This window comes from Mobula birostris, chromosome 22, assembly GCF_030028105.1.
Source record: "Mobula birostris isolate sMobBir1 chromosome 22, sMobBir1.hap1, whole genome shotgun sequence".
Lineage (NCBI taxonomy): Eukaryota > Metazoa > Chordata > Chondrichthyes > Myliobatiformes > Myliobatidae > Mobula > Mobula birostris.
This window is the reverse complement of record NC_092391.1, coordinates 15,525,602-15,545,331: the sequence shown is the minus strand read 5'-3', so window position 1 is coordinate 15,545,331 and position 19,730 is coordinate 15,525,602. Positions and strand designations below refer to the sequence as shown.

Genomic DNA, 19,730 nt, shown 5'->3' with positions numbered 1-19,730 from the left:
GATGAGGAACCTCTTTAGCCAGAGTGGTGAATCTATGGAATTCATTGCCACAGGGGGCTGTGGAGGACAAATCACTGGGTATATTTAAGGCAGAGGTTGATAGATTCTTGATTAGTCAGAATATGAAGGGATACAGGGAGAAGGCAGAAAGTTGGGGCTGAGAGGGAAATGGATCAGCCATGATGAAATGGCGAAGCAGACTCGATGGGCCAAATGGCCTAATTCTGCTTCTATATCTTATGATCTAACCAGGGTTTTATAGAGCTACAATGTTACCACACGGCTCATAGGCTTGAATGCTTATCTTAATCCCTCTCTGCATCTCTCTAGTTCCACAGAAGCCTCCTTAAAACATATCCTTTTTAACATGACGTTGACCTAATTCTTTAACACCACCTGCAAAGTAGCACTGATTTTCAGTTTTTGATGCATCTCTAGATATTTAAGTACATTCGCCACAATATTGACTGCTGCGTCTTATAATTTTATTAAATAAAATGTCTAATCCTCAACTACTTCTAATTTACCAACCTTGAACTGCGAATTTTTTCTATCTCATCGTTGTAACTTTGGCTTTCAATGATGGCCTGGAATGCCTCAGTGGGGTCACTGAGGTGGCCCCAGACTTTGGATCCAAGTCGATCTAGGATTATCATGAAGCACTGTAGAGCTGGCCAAAATGGATCAGAAGCATCACCTAGAACAGAAATTGGAGCAAATTGGTTCAAGACATCAATGCCAACTTGCAATTTAAGTGTTTGTCAATTTTTCTAGCCTATAACACCAAAGAAGCCATAACAAAGATACTGAACAATTTTCAGATGCAAAATTAAAGATTTAACATTCAAATGGCTGAATTAGCTACAAGATTTTGGGTGTTGGTGACCCCTTGCAGTTATACACAACATTTTTTTTATTAGATTAGTATTAATAAGAATTTATAAGAAAATACCAGCAAGTCTGCATAGAACTGCTTGCTATTTATCCATGCAGGAGCCATCTATCCCAAGATTGATTAACAATGACTCTGTTCATTTGCGTGTAAAGTAAATGTTCCAAAGGATCAGCATATTTATAGCTTTTGTTTAGATTTAAAAAAATTCAAGTGCTTTGAAGTATCTTAATTATTGTTTAGTGCATTTATATGTTGTCAGTTTTCTTAAATTATGTTTTTGATGTTTAAAAAAAGATTTTGAATGTTAAAACACAAAGGTATACAGAAAATTGGAGCTTGGTGTAAGCAGTTTTCTTTAGCTATTTGATGGGTCAGATTTGCTCTGGATCATGGCTGTAATATCCCAGGCTGTCAACCTCTCCGACATTGCATTGGGGAAGATACTGTAGGGGATTTGCTTTGAAGACCAGACCAGATTGGGACCATGTCTTTATTCTGGGGAATACACGAGTTCTAATTTATCCATAGGTCTTCATCACAAGCAAGAAAATCCTAGTCCAACAAATTACAATCAGGACTAAAATACAAAAAAATGCAGTACATTTACACTCATGTGCAACACACACAAAATGGTAAAGGAACTCAGCAAATCAGGAAGCATTTATGGAAAGGAATAAACAGTCAGAATTTTGGGCCAACACACTTAATCGTTAAACTTATTTTTGGGATTACTTGAAATATTCAATTATATAGTCCGTAAACATTATGATTGGGTGATTCTAAGACAAGAGTTTTAGGAGAAACTAATTCAGCAAATTTTTTTACAAAAGGCTTCAGGAACAAATTCAGATCTTAGTCTAAGTGAGTTACTAATTTACTTTTTGGAGTTACTTGTAAATCATATCTGAAAATGAATTGAATTGAATTCACATACATGAGGAGTAAAAATCTTTATGTTACATCTCCATCTAAATGTGCAATGTGTAATCACAGTAATTTATAATAAATAGGACAGTCAATGTAACACTCAAATCAGCGTGAGTTAATCAGTCTGATGGCCCGGTGGAAGAAACTGTCCCGGAGCCTGTTGGTCCTGGCTTTTATGCTGTGATACTGTTTCTCGGATGTCAGCAGCAGAAATAGACCATGGTTGGGGTGATTTGGGTCTCCAATGATCCTTCAGGCCCTGTTTTCACACCTATCTTTGTAAATGTCTGGAATCATAGGAAGTTCACAACTACAGGTGAGCTGGCCTGTCTGCACCACTCCTTGCAGAGTCCTGCAATTAAGGGAGTACAGTTCCCATACCAGGCAGCGATGCAGCCAGTCAGGATGCTCTCATTATGCCCCTGCAGAAAGTTGTTAGGATTTGGGGGCCCAGAGGGTTAAAAATGTAACCAAGGCAAGTACATGTTTGATAGAGCTATTTAGAAAAGCATATAATTCAGATAACAGAAGTAGAATCATTTCAAGCGTGTATAAGGGTTTGTCAAATCTTAAAACACATTCGACTTCATACATTAAAACAAAATGGGCGAAGGAAAGAGGGATAATTATATCAGAAGAAGAATGGACAATAATATGGAAGTATCAATGGAAGTGTACAAGTTCACAGAAATGGAGTTTGGATGAAAAAACTTGATTTTATTACATTTTATTACACCCTCCCAGAAATCCCATTATGATAGTAACCTCCCTGTTTGCTGGATAAATTGTGGAAATCAAAATGCAAACCATTATCGTATTTTCTGGGATTGCCCCGTTATCAAAGACTATTGGAGTGGGATACATAATGCCCTACAAGACATCTTTAAATGTGAAATACCCTTAGAAAGTAAGACCATATATTTTGGGTATGTACCTCAAGAATGGTCGAAAAGAGATAAATATTTAATTAATATATTGCTGGTGGCTGGTAGAAAGTCTCTTACCAGGAAATGGTTATCACAGGAGAGCCTAATTTTAAACACATGGATGGAAATTACAATGGACGTTTACAAAATGGAGAAGATAACAGCATCTGTTAATCATAACTTGGAACAATTTGATTCATACTGGGAAAAATGGTTGAACTACATAACACCTCATAGTCCTGATTTTATTCTCACAAATCGATGAATATGTTGTAAAAAAAAAAGATCACTCTCGACTTGCATATAGTTTCCTCCTTTTGCTTGTTCTTCCTTTCCTCTCTTTTCTATAGGTGTATACCTCAGATGTGGGCACGTGGCCAAATGGTTAAGGCATTGGACTAGCGACCTGAAAGCTGTGAGTTCGAGCCCCAGCCAAGGGAACGTGTTGTGTCCTTGAGCAAGGCACCTAATCACACATTGCTCTGCGACGACACTGGTGCCAAGCCGTATGGGTCCTAATGCCCTTCCCTTGGACAACATTGGTGTCGTGGAGAGGGGAGACTTGCAGCAGGGGCAACTGCTGGTCTTCCATACAACCTTGCCCGGGCCTGCGCCCTGGAGAGTGAAGACTTTCCAGGCGCAGATCCATGGTCTTGCAAGTCTAATGGATGCCTTTACTATACCTCAGATAAATATTATGTGGAGATTTGTGGCAAATATGATTATATGATATATATGTACAATATCTGAAATACATCTTATGGAAATGTTTGTTTGATGATGAACTTCAATAAAAATTACAAAAATAAAGGATTTGGGGGCCCATACCAAACTTCCTCAAATGGCTGAGATGCCTTTTTCACCACACAGCTGGTGTGTACAGACCACGTGAGGTCCTCAGTGATGTGGATGACGAGGAACTTATCAAAGCATGTCAAAAAAAATGGACTAAGCCATAAAGAACATTATAGAAGGCTAAATTCATGTGGACCACTATTTACAAATTATTACTTAAGCCATAGGGTAGTGAATCTGTTGAATTCATTGCCACAGACAGTTGTGAAGGCCAAGCCATTGGGTATACTTAAAGCAGAGGTTCATAGGTTTTTGATTAGTAAAGTGTCAAAGGTTACAGGGAGAATGGGGTTGAAAGGGATAATAAATCACTATGATGGGATGATGGAGCAGACTCAATGGGCTGAATGGCCTAATTCAGCTCTTATGCCTTATGGTCTTGCTTTACCTGGGTTTTAAAAGTAGTAAGCTATTTTCAAAGATATCTTAGCAAGATCATTTCCTCCCCCTTAGCATTGTCAAAACTGTTACTGCTTTCTGGAAAATTATAAGCGTTCATGAGTTTCAACATCTCAATTAAAAGTGCTGATGTGAAAAGTTAAGCACATTATAATTTTGCGTGTAGTTTCAAAGTAAATCTCTCATTTACAGAATTTATTCTCAAATTCATGCACATACAGAAGAATGTGCATTAATTGACTAAATAATTTATAGAAGTAAATTTTACTTTCACTTTTGCCAAATTTGTGCACAGAAAGCTGAAATGAAACTACAACATGCATAAAAGGAAGTAGTTTTATTTAAAAGACAGGTGTTTCCGCCCTGGTGTAGTTACTTTCACTTGAAGGTGTTTCTTCCAGATGGAAATTTCTAACCACAGGACTACAATCAATAAACTTAAGAAACAGAATAGTTGGATCAGTCTCTCCTGTCTGCTCTGTCAGTAAGATTATGACTAATCCTCTTTGCTCATTTCCCCAAACTAATTCCACAATCTTTGAGTCCAAAAATATATTATTTTCAGTCTTTAATATTCACAAGAACATTCAGTCCTCTAGAACAAAGAATTTCAAAGATTTACAATCTTCTTCAAGAAGTTTAACTTCATCTCATTTCTATTTGGCCATCTCTAAGGGATGGCACTGATTCTAGAGTATCCTCTTGGTGCAATGGAGCCTTTCCACAAATCTTCCTCAAAATGTTGCAGGATTTAATGAAGCCACACTTTAATCTTTGCAGAGAGAATATATCAATCTTACTCAAACATTCCTCCTAGGACAACTCATCCTGGGAATCTAAGTCACATCAACTCCAATCCAACTCTATCCTTCCTTAAAGACAGGAACCAAACTAAATCACAATGTAACACCCTGGTTCACATTTTTACAGCTATGCTGTAGATATTTCATTTTAGCAGTTCTGAAAGAGCAGTTTGTTCTGCTTTCAGCCTGTTTGGGCTATTGCTGAAGATAAGGGATGCTGAGGAATGTGTGTCATCCAGTTAGGAAAGTTGGTCTTGAGCTTTTTTGTTTGGCGGGAGATGGAGAGAAGACACTGGAGAGAACTGGTCATAGGATTCAACCCAGTGGGGGACCATGATTCAATGGAGCCAGGTGCTGAGATTGACTGAGGATCGGTCAATATGAATTTTGGGAAGAGCTGAGCTCCAACTTGTTCACATTTGACTGTTTAATTATAATGGGTCCTTTTTGTTTTTTCTTTCTTCCTTTTCTTTACTTAGTCTTTAGTTTAAGATTCAAAAATATAATTCCTTTAATTGTATGCAGTGTGCTGTCTGTTGTTTCTTGGCACTGAGTTGCAAATACACAGCATCCACACAAAATTGAGTCTGGGGTGGGAGAGCCGTCTCAAGCTCACAGGTTTGGCGGGACTAGAATGTGTATTCCCTAAACGTACGCAGACAAGGAAACCAGCGGGGTTTGAACAATATTCTGAGAGCTTTCACCAAAACCCTGAATAACTACTTATTTTTGTACTTCCCTCATAATAAAAACAACATTATTTGCTGCCTTAACTGCATTTCATACCAACAGAATCACTGGCTGCATTTCATGAACTAGCACACCAAAGTTCCATTGGTGCATAACTAGTAGCTCACGGATTAAAATAAGTAATTGTTTTTGCATTCCTCAATGAGACCAACTTTACATTTTGTTTACACCATGAAAACAATTCACATTAAAAAAGACATCATTTACTGTTATGTTTGACTCAACGCTCATTTTCTTCATACACAGTTGTATCATTAACAAACTTGGCTGTGTTACACCATGCAATTCATTTGTCAAGATAAAATTTAAGGAGATTATTGTCAATTATAAGGGGCAGACAGGTCATTGGAGTCAAAGCAATACAGCAGGGAAAGAGGCTTTTCAGTTTAGTTTGTCTCAGCCAGCTAAGTTAGTCCTGTTGCTGGGTTTCAGATTGACTCATTTATTTATCGTATCAAAACATACAGTGAAATATGTTTTTTTATGTTGACAACCAACACACCCTGAGGAAGTGCTGGAGGCAGCTTGCAAGTGTCACCACACATTCGGTGCCAACATAGCATGCCCACAATGTTCACCAGAACACCACAGGCAACAACAGTAACAAAAGAAAACAAAACAAAAGCAACAACATCAAAACAAGCCCCCTTTACCCCCTCCCATCAACTTAAACATACAGACAGACATCCAGCCCCAGGACAGACTGCTTCCAGGACTCCAACCACCAGTATTTGGCACAGACTCGCAGACATCAAGCCTCCAACTTCTGGACGTGCTGAGCCAGAGTCTTCGACCATCTGGCCTTGACTTCCAGACTCGCCAACCACAGGATTCTGAACTCCGGCCCTTGAGCTTCAGGCTCAGATGTACTTCTGATCCCAGAACTCAAAGACCTGTGGGAGGGGTCACCCGTTCTCGTGTCTCCTGCCCACATGTATCTCTGATCCTGGGAGTCGCCAACCAGCCCTCGTCCACAGGATCCAACAACCTCATTGTCATTGACCACAGGGATCACTGGCCTTCACCCTCAGCACCTACCAATCTGACATTCATTCACTGGAATCACTGGCATTAGACTTCGAAGCTCTCTGACCTGGACTCTAGTTCCTGCCCCTGACCTCTAACTCCCTTCAATCCTGCCCCTAAACAGTACCCTGTCTTTTAACTACCCTCAAACCTATCCAAACTTAGCCCTCTGAACCTTTCTAACCCAAGACATTTTCCCTGGTAATGGCAATTTCACAAACTTTGGCCCCCTACACACTTGAAACTCCAGCATACTGCTAGTGTCTTCCACAGTGAATACTGATTCAAAATACTTATTCAGTTCGTCCAATTGCTTATCCCCCATTTCTACCTCTCCAGCATAGTTTTCCAGCAGTCCGATATCAACACTTACCTCTCTTTTACACTTTTAAATATCTGAAGAAATTTTTGGGATCCTCTATAATATTATTGGCCAGCTACCTTTGTATTCCATCTTTACCTTCTTAATTACTTTTTTTAGTTGCTTTCTGTTGGTTTTTAAAAACTTCCCAATTATTGTACCTGCCTCAACTACTTTCTTTGGCAGCTGGTTCTATATACATTTTATATATACACACACACACACACGTATACATACATATATATACACACAAACATTTATCTCTGTATGAAGTTTGTTCCCCTTGGAACTTTCAAAATCTTTCTCCTCTCTTCTTGAACCCATGACTATGCCCCTCATGATTTCATACGCATCTATAGGGTCACAAAATCTAACATAATCAGCTACAACAGATCATCTCATCTTCTAACATCACCCAAAATATAGGCTAGCTCACTGAAAATATGCATTTCTATACCTTTTTTAACCACATCTTTATGTCATTTAATACAGCATTTACAAAAATATTCAGACACACCTGGTTTACTTTTCATCATGGTGTTCAGAATGGACTTCATGAAGTCATTCTGCTTATCACGGGCAAGTAGTAATGAATCCATAGCCTGTTCATCCAACACCATCAACAGCATGCAGATACCTATGTAAATAAAGATCTATGAAAACATGCACATTGCAACAATTCACTTCCCAGCAGTAGAAAGATACTAAGTATCTGATTTCAATACCATTTGTTACATAAAGAAAATGCAAGTAGAACACTTTCAATTTATTTGAAAGCAGCTTTGAAGGTTTATCGTACACATCAGACACACCGACAGAATATTTTACTCTGCCAGATCATAATCGGGGTTATTATCACTGTCTTATATGACATTGTTTTGTGGCAGCAGTACAACCTAAAGACAAAAAAATCACTATAATTTACAAAAAGAAATACATTTTGCAAAAGCAACAATGAAGTAAGTGTTCATGGATTAAAGGACCTTTCAGAAAGCTGATGGCAAACGGAAAAAAACTGTTTCTAAATTATTGTGCGGAAGCTCCTGCTCTTGTACCTCCTCCCTGTTGGCATGGCAGTGACGAGAAGAGGGATGGGGAGGATCCTCAATGATGGATGGTGCCTTCTACAGGCACTGCCTCTTGAAGATGTCCTCGATGTTGGGGAGGGTTGTGCCCATGATGGACCTGGCTAAATCCACAACCTTCTGCAACCTCTTGATTCTGAGCATGGAAGCTTCCATCGCAACCAATCTAAATGCCCGCCATCATACATCTATAGAAGTGTGCTAGAGTCTTTGGTGATGTACCAAATTCCTAATGATGCATAGTCGCTGGTGTGCACTCTTCATGACTGCATCAATGCGTTGGTCCAAAGATAGATCCTCTAAGATGCTGCTATCCAGGAACTTGAAGCTGCACTCCCCTTCCACCGCTGACCCCTCAAAGAGGACAACACAGAAAATTTCTCTTTCCAAAAGGAAAAGAAGGATGAACTAAAGGCATCCCCAAGAATAGTGCTTGAAAAAAGTTCAAGGGTTACTCACCAATTATTAGTGACTGAAATGCAAATAAAAACTTAGGTAGTACCCTTGAGAATACTAGCAGAAATACACTGAATTTTTGCCAATAATTTAAATGCAACAAAAGATGCTTGTCAGTTTAAAACAATTGCTGCAATGCGCCTTCCTGAACAATTTTCAACCTCATCACAAAATATACACTTCAATACAGCATTACATATGACCAATGCCACAACAACATTTTTAAACAAGAATCCAAAAATTGAGAACAGGATATAACATAGTCAGGAGGGCAAATCAATTCCATTCAGTTGAAAGGAATAACTGATTTCCCGAAATTGTACTCTCCCCATGTCTGGTGTTCCTCCCTTCTTTTCTTTTTTCCAAGGTCTTCTGTCTTCTCCTGTTAGATTCCCCCCTCTCCAGCCCTGTACCTCTTTCGCCAATCAACTTCCTAGCTCTTTACTTCCCCCTGCCCCTCCCGGTTTCACCTATCACCTTGTCCCTTTCATCTCTATTCATCTTTTTTTTCCCTCCAGTCCTGCTGAAGGGTCTTGGCCTGAAACTTCGACTGTACTCTTTTCCATAGATGCTGCCTGGACTGATGAGTTCCTCCAGCATTTTGTGTGTGTTGCTTAGATTTCCAGCATCTGCAGATTTTCTGTTTGTGATTGCTCCTCATGAATTATTTAATCGAACAGAGTTACATACCAAATTGCTCGTGCTAATCTAGAAAATAAATACAGCAATACTAATACATTTCCCCAATGTAGGATGCAACGCATATTTTTTATATATATATAAATATAAACTGCAGGTTACTTTAAATTAGGCAATTACTCCTCCTAACCTAGACAGACTCTATATGTAGGTTAGTAGGTTAATTGATCATATGCAAGTAATTGAGTAGGATGCATTCGTTGGGCCAGAAGTGCCTGGTACTGTGCTGTATCTCTAAATAAATAAAGACTGCGCTACACCACCTATGATAGAGTCAGCCAACAAGATAAAAATAAAATCAATACTTTGAAAGAAGATACTTCCATGACAACAGCATCTGAAGGCAACTAACACAGAAAAAGGCACCCTGGCCAGTGAAACTATATGTAGAAATCAAAAAGATTACTATGACCTAGTCTTTAAATATAAACTTGCAGATGGGGCTGGATAGAAAACATTTAAGATTGAAATCCTTGACAACAAGATCTTAAATAAGAGTTATAATATCCACTTTGGACTAACAAATTATACAACAGCACCATGTTATCTTTACCCAATTCTTAGTTTCAGTTTCCTTGGATACAGACCAATAGCAGATCTAATTTCATTAGGAAAATCACTGCACTTACCAAGCCAATAGTTTTTGTGGTTGGTAATCTCATAAAGATGGGGTGGTAAAAGAATTAATTTTCCCTCTTCCATTCCATAACTGTGATAGAAATCTGTATTTTCAAAAAGATCCAATTCAATCACTTTCAATAAACAGGTTATCACTTCCTGCAGATCATAAAAATCATCTCGCTCCACTTTTCCAAGAGATCTGGCAGCAAGAATTGCCCATTTCCGGATCTAAAATCAGAAACATTAATGTGAATTTCAATAGTTTTCAAACTGGCAAAAGAAAACTTTAATTTTGTTTCCCCCTTTAGTCCAGCATTAGAAAATTAAAACAATGTAGAAAACATGAACATAAAAGCTGGGCAATTATGAGGCTATAAAAATGTTTTTGACAATTTACATTTGTTCAAATATCACCTGACTCTTGAAATTATGTTTAATCTGTCACTCGCACTTTACGATTTTTAAATAGTATACTGAGATTTAATTTAACACTTCTTAGAATCAGGAATTTATTTGCTGCTATTGAGGAAGCAGTTCACCCTGTACATTGTAGCAAATGGCACTTGCCAAATCATTTCCCATTTCAATGTAAAGGATTTAGCAGACTAATTATAGGGAAATGCATTTTGCCACTCATGGGGCATAGATATCACTAGCAAGATAGATTTTACATGTCCATTCGCAAGTAACGATGAGCTATCTTCCTGAAACACTATAGCTTTTTGATTGTTGCTGACAATAACGAATTTATTTCCAAGTCAGGACTTGAAGGGGGTTACATATGCTTTGGGAATAACTGGATACTTAATTGTTGTGCATTTTGAATCCTTCCGTGGTGGAGTTGATGAATGGGGAGCCATTCAAACAGGCTGTTATTCCTTAATGGTATTGATTTGCTGACTACTGTTCTTGTCATCCAGTGAAAATGGAGAGCATCCCATAACAATCCTCAATATGCCTTTGCAGAGGCTGTAAGAACATCAGAGTTAGGATCTGAAAATCTTGCCCCAGTTCTCTTCAAACTTCTGAAGTTGTGAGGCTGGTCCAGTTACATTTCTGGTAAGCAGTACCACTAGGAGACTGGTAGAGAAGAATTCCACTGAATCCCAAGCACTTATGGTCATCAAGAGTAACTTTTGTGTTCCTGTTATTTTGCTTCACTTTCCAGCCTATCCAAGCTGCATTGCATGGAGGCAGCAGAGACTGGGTGGGGGTTGTGTGGGAGGGAGGAGGATTGCTTCACTTTGAAAAATAGTAATGGAAGGTAGTTAAGACATTTCCCCAAGGAATCTCAGCAGCAATGTCTTTCCGAACTACTGCTGAAGAACCAGCAATACAATTCCAGTGTTTTCTGCTTCTAAACCACTCATTAGAAACTGGATCCAGTGTTCAGTTTTTCACTTAAGAAAGCAAAACACACTTCTATAGAATATACTAAACAAGTCACAGAATCAATAAAGGTTGTCAAGATTTACCATTTCATTTGGGTGCACCAAAAGTAGATAGATTCCAGGATACTTATCAAATATCTGAAAGGAGAAATTCCCCTGCTCCATTCTGGTAAGGGCCTCAACATATAACTCACCTAAAACATAAAGTTATTACAATGTATTTAGAAGGTTATTACAAATCTTCATCACTATTGCAGAAGTAACTAAAACAGAAAACTAAATAATATCTCAAATTGCATATAATCCAAGCACAAAAACCTTTAGCAATTGTGAACTTTTAGATCCTTTTTTTTTATAAAAGGCATCCATTAGTCTCGTGAGACTATGGATTTGCGCCTTGGAAAGTTTCCAGGGCGCAGGCCTGGGCAAGGTTGTATGGAAGACTGGCAGTTGCCCATGCTGTAAGTCTCCCCTCTCCACGCCACCAATGTTGTCCAAGGGAAGGGCACGAAGGCTGATACAGCTTGGCACCGGTGTCGTCGCAGAGCAATGCGTGGTTAAGTGCCTTGCTCAAGGACACAACACTAGTTCAGCTGAGGCTCGAACTAGCGACCTTCAGATCACTAGACCAATGCCTTTAACTACTTGGCCACGTGCCAAGATCCTTAGTGTGCCAATTACATGCTAAGAGCTACTCCACAATCTCGAGCTTAGTTTTTCAGATGGAAGATTATTAGAGCTATTATCTTCATTGTTATCAAGATGATTGATCACCTTACATTAGGATGTAGGAAATACGAGTAGGCCATGAAGAACCCTCAGACTGCCTGTGCCATTCAATAAGACCATGATTAATCTGATCTTGGCTTTAACTTTCTTTTTGTCTGTTCCATAACCTCAATCTCTCTATGAAGAAAAGGTTTGTCATTATGGCCTTTAATGAGTTCCATAGTTTAGAGAACTACGATTTTTTGGATAGTAATTTCTTTTTGTTTTCATTTGAAATGGGAAAGCTCTCATTCTGAAACTGCATCCTGTTTTGGATTCTATTACATGAGGAAATAATATTTGATGACTTACTTTGATCCTGAATTCCCGTGCCGAGTTTGAACATTCTCCTCAGCCAGGGTAGTTTCCTCACATAGACTAAAAATTGCAGATTGATAGGTTAATGGGCTATTGTAAATTCTCTGCAGTTTAAGTGGGTGGTAGGAGAATTGGCAAGAGTTGATTGTTGTGATAGAGAATAGATTACAAAGAAATTAAGCAGGGAAATGGGATTGCTCCAAGAGCCAGCACAAACATAATGGGCCAAAATGGTGAATGCAATGCAAGGAACAAACATATTATAAACCTTGACAAGAATCTTATATGCTTCAGTAATACCACCTCATTCTTCAAAACTCCAGTGAGTATAGGATCAATCTTTCATTAAACTAAGATGATTATGAATGTAATATTATTTTTAATACCCTGTTTTACTTCATTATTAATAGATTCCAGCATTTTCCCCAATGACAGATTTTAAGGTAACATGCCTGCCTCTTCTAATAAAGGTTTCCAGTACACTGCGAGCTTTCCAGAGTCTAGGGAATGGCATCCACCTCTTTTAGGAACCTGTGATTATCCATTAGTCTCAGTGGTTTGCTTAGTAACTTCCCTCTGGTGATATTTTTAAATTTCTCTTTGTTCATGGATTTTCTCCTCATAGTGGGATGCTATTAGTGTCCCTTATAATGAAGTCTGATGCAAAATATTTATATTTCTTATTAATAATTTCTCAATGTCATCAAATTTATTTCAATAAATTCTCATTGTTTTTATATATTTTCTTGTGACTTACTCTTACAATCATTTTCTCCACTTCCATCTTCCCCTACCCATTCAGTTTTCTTTCAGGCTTCTAATATTTTTTTCAATTTTCTAACCTACCATCAGTTTTCACGGCATTTTATCAATTTTCTCTCAATTCAATGTCACCCCTAATTTTCTTAAATTCTGACAAATGGATTTCCTCATCAATGAGATCTTTATTTCTCAATGGAATGCCCTTGTTGTGAAATAGGAAATATCTCCTTAAATGCTTACCACTTCACCTTTTAAATTAGAATTAACTTTATTTTAATATACAAGCTTTACTAACTTTCTCATTCTCAGAATATGAAATTCTACAACCACCAGTAACTTTCTTACCCTGGTGTTTTCTTTCAATCTCCAACCCCACTATGTTCAGTTTTCTGAGCCAAGGTCATGTCTACCAATTACATTATAACAAATTTTATCAATAGATCTACCCTCTTTTCTGCATACCCTTCCATTTCTCTCTCCAGTTGATAACTTACAAAATTTCACAATAATTTCCAATTACAGGTATCCCCCACTTTTTGAAAGTTTGCTTTACGCCACTTCGCTTTTACGAAAGACCTACATTAGTAACTATTTTCACTAACCAAAAGAAATCCGAAGAAGATTTTCGCTTTTATGAAAAAAGGCGAAACGCAAAAATAGCGTTCAGCATTTGTTCTGCAGCGAGCCATTATAGACCCTGAGCAGCGAGAGTGGCACCGCCAAGTTCTTTCCCTGGGAACTACACTCAGCATCAAGTCGCCATAGCTTTGAACCGTGTCTGTGAGCATCTGTGCTTTATCTCGATTTATTTTGTGCATCCGTTAGCAAGATGTGTCCTAAGGTATCAGGAAAGCCTAAGATAATAACCTCGATAATAGGTGTCTTGTGATTGTCGATAACTGCGTTGCTCATCCACCTGGCATTATCGAGTATGGCAGTAACATTTGTGTTGTGTTCTTACCGCCCAATACGACGTCGTTGCTGCAACCGTGTGACCAAGCCCTAGCAGCCACAATTAAGGCTTACTATACACAAAATGTGATGTGTTTTAGTGTGCTCACTGTCTTCCCGATTCTGGTAAGTGAAACTACACTGTACATACATGATTTCTACTTTATATAGGCTGTGTATTTATCATATCATTCCTGCTTTTACTATATGTTAGTGTTATTTTAGGTTTTATGTGTTATTTGGTAGGTTATTTTTTTGGGTCTGGGAACGCTCAGAAATTTTTCCCAGATAAATTAATGGTAATTGCTTCTCCGCTTTCCGCCATTTGGGCTGACAAAAGGTTTCATAGGAACACTCTATTTTCAGATAGCAGGGGAAACCTGAATATGGTGCACCTAAAAGTAAGGTTTTACTGCATTAAGCAATAAGCTTTTCAAGTGGTACCAAGATGGTGACCAATAGATTGGTCAAAGAGGGAACTTTAAGGAGGCATCCTCAAAGCATTGGGTCAAATAGGCATTGGCATTTAGGGAAAAAAAGACACAGAAAATCTGGAAATACTCAAGAGTTCAGGCAGCAATGGAGGGAAAAACACAGTTAACATACAAATTTGACACTTTTGATCAAAGCAGTGAAAAGTTAAAAAACAGGTATTTTTTGGTTACAGAAAGCACAGAGAAGCAGAGAACAAAGACCATTAGACCTGGGAGCAAAATTAGACCACATGGCCCATTGAGTCTTCTCCGAACAGACATCAAGAAATGAATGAAACTGACTGAAACTGGCTGATAAATGCTATTAACTAATAGCATCTATATCTGGAGCAAGGGTAAACAGAGGGAGATGAACGAGGAGAGGAAAGAGAGAAGAAACAGTGCTAGAATGCAGAAACACAACAGTTGCGGAAAATCCAAAATAAACTCGAAAGCTAATTAACTGAATTGTCAAATTTATTGTTCAAGGAAAGATGGAAGACGACTAATGAAGTATAAACGCTGGCACGGATTGCTTGGGCCAAATAACTTGCTCTGCTCCATGCAGTTTGCATAACCTACTTATAATCAAAGGCAGAGATAAGGCAATAATTGATTAGGGATTCAACAGACACTTCCTATTTCAACATTTTCAATTAAGTGGATTAACGTAATTTTGCTTGATTTCACAAACTTCAGCATTTAAAGAGGATCTGTGACCAAAGCAGTTCAAATTCAAAACAAGCTTGTTCTTAGAGAGAACATCATTCTAATCCAAAATATAATTAGTTAAGTACTTTGTCGAGAGTGTTGACATTTTCCCAGAATGACGCAACATCTCAGTGTCATAGGGTAGAGGGTATTCCAACACAAGAGCCGAAAGCACTGCTTATGTATTGCTACGAATTTTAATTACTTACTCAGACGTTCATGAAGCAGTAAGTATGGGTATTTAAGGACCTCAATGATGGGGACCCGGAGGTCATTCTCAATATTTGTTGCCATGCATCCAGGGAGCTGAATTTCCTGCTGATCCAAAACTAAGATCAGTTCATCATCTTCCTCCTCTTCCTTTAACGTCTTTTCAAAGTGCTCTACCAGACGCTTGGTCTCAATTTTCCACAAATCCTGCAAAATATATTTGCAAGTAATTTTAAGGAAAACAAAGGAAGCTGAATTTAGCTGTATTTTAAAATGTTATTCTGTTGTGGGACAATTAAACAAAAGCTGCAAAAAGCAGATTATCGGGTATACCCATACCTCAAAGGTTCTCAGCCGTTCAAGAAGGCAGCCTGGAAGAACTGAAACAAAAACTTAGAGGTAACGAGAACCTTCCGAAGGAATCCCAAAGTGGATACTGGATCAAAGGAGACACACAGACAAAGATGCTAGGAATCCATTCCTGTGCTGAGTTAACAGACTATTAAACAACAGAGAATTACTTAGGCCCACACTCCCAGCCTGACGCAAAACTAAAGATCCATCAAGCAGCAATGATTGATTTCTACCCTCCCATATACTTGGATTAACTTTAGGCATTGGTAAAATACCAGCAATGCTGCTCCAGAAAATCCCCCAAATTGCAATGATGTATCTCATGCCAGCATCCTCTTCCAGATCCACACTGAAGAACAGAGGAACCCTGTGCAAGTGGAGGAGGAGCAAATCACTTCTCAAACTACCATTCTGCCAACCTGTTAGCACCTTCTGTTCTACCTGTAGAAGAGTGTGTGGTTCCAACAACGGCCTCATTCCCCACCTTAAGCCAACAAAATCACAGTGGAAGCAAGTAATTCCTGCTTCTGAGAGACTGCCCAAGGTGGATAAGATGACAGAAATACCTATCTACTCAATATAATCAAACAGTCAAATGCACCAATTGAATTTTATTAATTAGAGATCCAATGTTATAAATGATTGCAATCACAGGGCCTACAGGTTGTGGCTTTGTCAGTAACAGTTCTATTGTTACAACAATTACAGCAGCAATAACACTTTGCCCTCAGGTTGTTTTTTTTTTAAAAACATATGTCACAAATTGATTTTGTTCCCAAGTTGGAAAATATCCTAAAAGCACACAAGGCTGATTATTAAAAGCAATAACTAAAAGTGGAGAGAAGGAGGAAACTAGTATTGCTGTTCCTAGGAATGAACTTACATATGTACATTGGACTTCTGAATTTATTATGGGAACTTGTTCAAACGTAGGGGTGTCAATAAGTCATGCATTTGTAACTGAGGGATGCCATGTAATCAATAAAACTGTAATTCTCAATCTCCCTGGTCCAAGCTTTCTTCAAGCAGTATTAAACTGAATCCAAATTAAGGTTTTCTTTTGAATAAGATAATCATATATTAAAGTTAAAGGGGTACTGAAATTGCTTCTCAACCTTTTGACTGCAAAAATCTCAAAATCTGTTATATGATTTCAATTCTAAATGCCATCTGCATCTTCAATGCAAAGAAGATTCTCATCAACTATCTTCCAAATGATTTGGCCATTACATATTAATCACTTTCAACCCTTTGCACTATGTCTTTTACAAATTCTTAAAGGAATATTTGACTTCACTGGTGTTTGGTTCAGTTAGAGTGCTAGTAATGATATATACAGTGGCATGCAAAAGTTTGGGCACCCCTGGTCAAAATTTCTGTTACTGTGAATAGCTCAGCGAGTAACAGATGACCTGATTTCCAAAAGGCATAAAGTTAAAGATGACATATTTCTTTAATATTTTAAGCAAGGTTACTTTTTTATTTCCATCTTTTACAGTTTCAAAATAACAAAAAAGGAAAAGGGCCCGAAGCAAAAGTCTGGGCACCCTGCATGGTCAATACTTAGTAACACCCCCTTTGGCAAGCATCACAGCTTGTAAATGCTTTCTGTAGCCAGCTAAGAGTTTTTCAATTCTTCTTTGGGGATTTTTGCCCTTTCTTCCTTGCAAAAGGCTTCTAGTTCTGTGAGGTTCTTGGGCCGTCTTGCATGCACAGCTCTTTCGAGGTCTATCCACAGATTTTCGATGATGTTTAGGTCAGGGGACTGCGAGGGCCACGGCAAAACCTTCAGCTTATGCCTCTTGAGGTAGTCCATTATGGATCTTGAGGTGTGTTTAGGATCATTATCCTGTTGTAGAAGCCATCCCCTTTTCATCTTCAGCTTTTCTACAGATGGTGTGATGTTTGCTTCCAGAATTTGCTGGTATTTAATTGAATCCATTCTTCCCTCTACCAGTGAAATGTTCTCCGTGCCATTGGCTGCAACACAAGCCCAAAGCATGATTGATCCACTCCCGTGCTTAACAGTTGGCGAGGTGTTCTTTTCATGAAATTCTGCACCCTTTTTTCTCCAAACATACCCTTGCTCATTGCTGCCAAAAAGTTCTATTTTAATTTCATCAGTCCACAGGACTTGTTTCCAAAATGCATCAGACTTGTTTAGATGTTCCTTTGCAAACTTCTGATGACTCTCCATGAAGGTCATATTTATGCTGGTGTCGCTGCACAGTAGAACAGTGCACCACCACTCCAGAGTCTGTTAAATCTTCCTGAAGGTCTTTTGCAGTCAAACGGGGGTTTTGATCTGCCTTTCTAGCAATCCTACGAGCAGTTCTCTCAGAAAGTTTTCTTGGTCTTCCAGACCTCAACTTGACCTCTACCATTCCTGTTAACTGCCATTTCTTAATTACATTACAAACTGAGGAAACGGCTACCTGAAAACGCTTTGCTATTTTTTTATAGCCTTCTGCTTTGTGGGCATCATTTATCTTAATTTTCAGAGTGCTAGGCAGCTGCTTAGAGGAGTCCGTAGCTGCTGATTGTTGGGACAAGGTTTGAGGAGTCAGGGTATTCATAAAACTTTGAAATTTGCATCACCTGGCCTTACTTAATGATGACTGTAAACAAGCCATCACCCTAACAAGCTAATTAAGGTCTGAGACCTTGGTAAAAGTTATCTGAGAGCTCAAATCTCTTGGGGTGCCCAAACTTTTGCATGGTGTTCCTTTCCTTTTTTTCCACTCTAAAATTGTACAAAACAAAAATAATGCACTAATCTTGCTTAAAAGGTTGAAAAGAATGTTTCATCTTTAAATTTATGACTTTTGGAGATCAGTTCATATTCTACTCACTTAACTATTCACATTAACAGAAATTTTGACCAGAGGTACCCAAACTTTTGCATGCCTCTGTAAGTCGACAAAGAAGCAATTATGTATATACAAAGTACCTCCTCAAATGGAAAGATTATTGCATTCTCTTCACCCAGTTCTATTTGAATTACAGCACATAAAAAGATAGTTTGTGTTTCCCTGGTGCAGTGCTCTCAGTTGAGGATCCACCTACTCTCAGACGGAACTTGTTTTAAATCCTGGATTTATACAAAATCACTGAAGAGAATGGGAATACACAACTTTTTGAAAATTTTTAAATGCCAACATTCCATGGAGCAACACAGGAGTTTGACCCTGGGCCAAATAAGTTACAAGGACAAAGTCTTCACCACTGCCCACTGCAATCAGGAAAACAGATTGAGGTTAAGATTTATGGAGGAAAATTCAGAGGGTATTGGTTACTTAAACCAACAATAATAGAAAAACTTAAGTCCGGGTTAGTTAGAGGCAAGGAATAGAGGAGTGCAAATATCTGAGAGGGTTACAGATCCTGTGGAGCAAAGAATTATTAATCATTCTCGCTTATCTGTAGGTTAAGTAAAAGTGCATGCATTAACACCTGTAAGAGTGAGAGGGGCCCCACCACCTTGCTAAATGCAGACTACACATTTTCCCCAAATATACAAAACTAGGCCATTCTTATACATTTATAGATAAGGTAATCTTCATTCAATGTCTTAAAGACCATTCTAACCAGATGCACAACAATGAATACAGCCTGGTTTAATCTCAAAAAACTGCCTCTCCTTCACTGACTCTGTCCACACTTTCTGCTGCTTTGAGAAAGCAGCCAATATAACCAAAGACCCTTTCCCACCCAAGACATTCTTTCTCCTCCCTCTTCCACTGAGCAGAAAAACTTGAAAACACACCAGCAGGCTCAAGGACAGCTATCTGCTGTTATCATACTCTTGAACAGACCTCTTGTTCGACAAAAATGAATTCTTGATCTCTCATTCTACCTTGCCATGGCTCTTGCACCTTATTTGTCTACCTGAATTCCACTTTCTCCATAATGGTAACACTATGCCCTGCATTCTGTTACTGATTTTTCCTTTGTATTACTGCAATGTACTTACAGATCGATCTGTCTGG

At 38.5% G+C, this 19,730-nt stretch overlaps 1 protein-coding gene across 5 annotated transcripts in view; it reads right to left on the bottom strand.

The window, feature by feature from the left end:
- Positions 1-19,730, bottom strand: part of setx (senataxin) — a 98,943-nt gene that overhangs the window by 46,951 nt on the left and 32,262 nt on the right. For all 5 annotated transcript variants that reach the window (XM_072240101.1, XM_072240100.1, XM_072240103.1 and 2 more), the window contains 5 exons: positions 15,387-15,594; positions 11,279-11,388; positions 9,812-10,031; positions 7,460-7,579; positions 532-697 (listed from right to left, as the gene is read on the bottom strand). In XM_072240101.1, the coding sequence (XP_072096202.1) occupies positions 532-697; positions 7,460-7,579; positions 9,812-10,031; positions 11,279-11,388; positions 15,387-15,594 (824 nt within the window). The remainder of the gene's footprint in view (positions 1-531; positions 698-7,459; positions 7,580-9,811; positions 10,032-11,278; positions 11,389-15,386; positions 15,595-19,730) is intronic.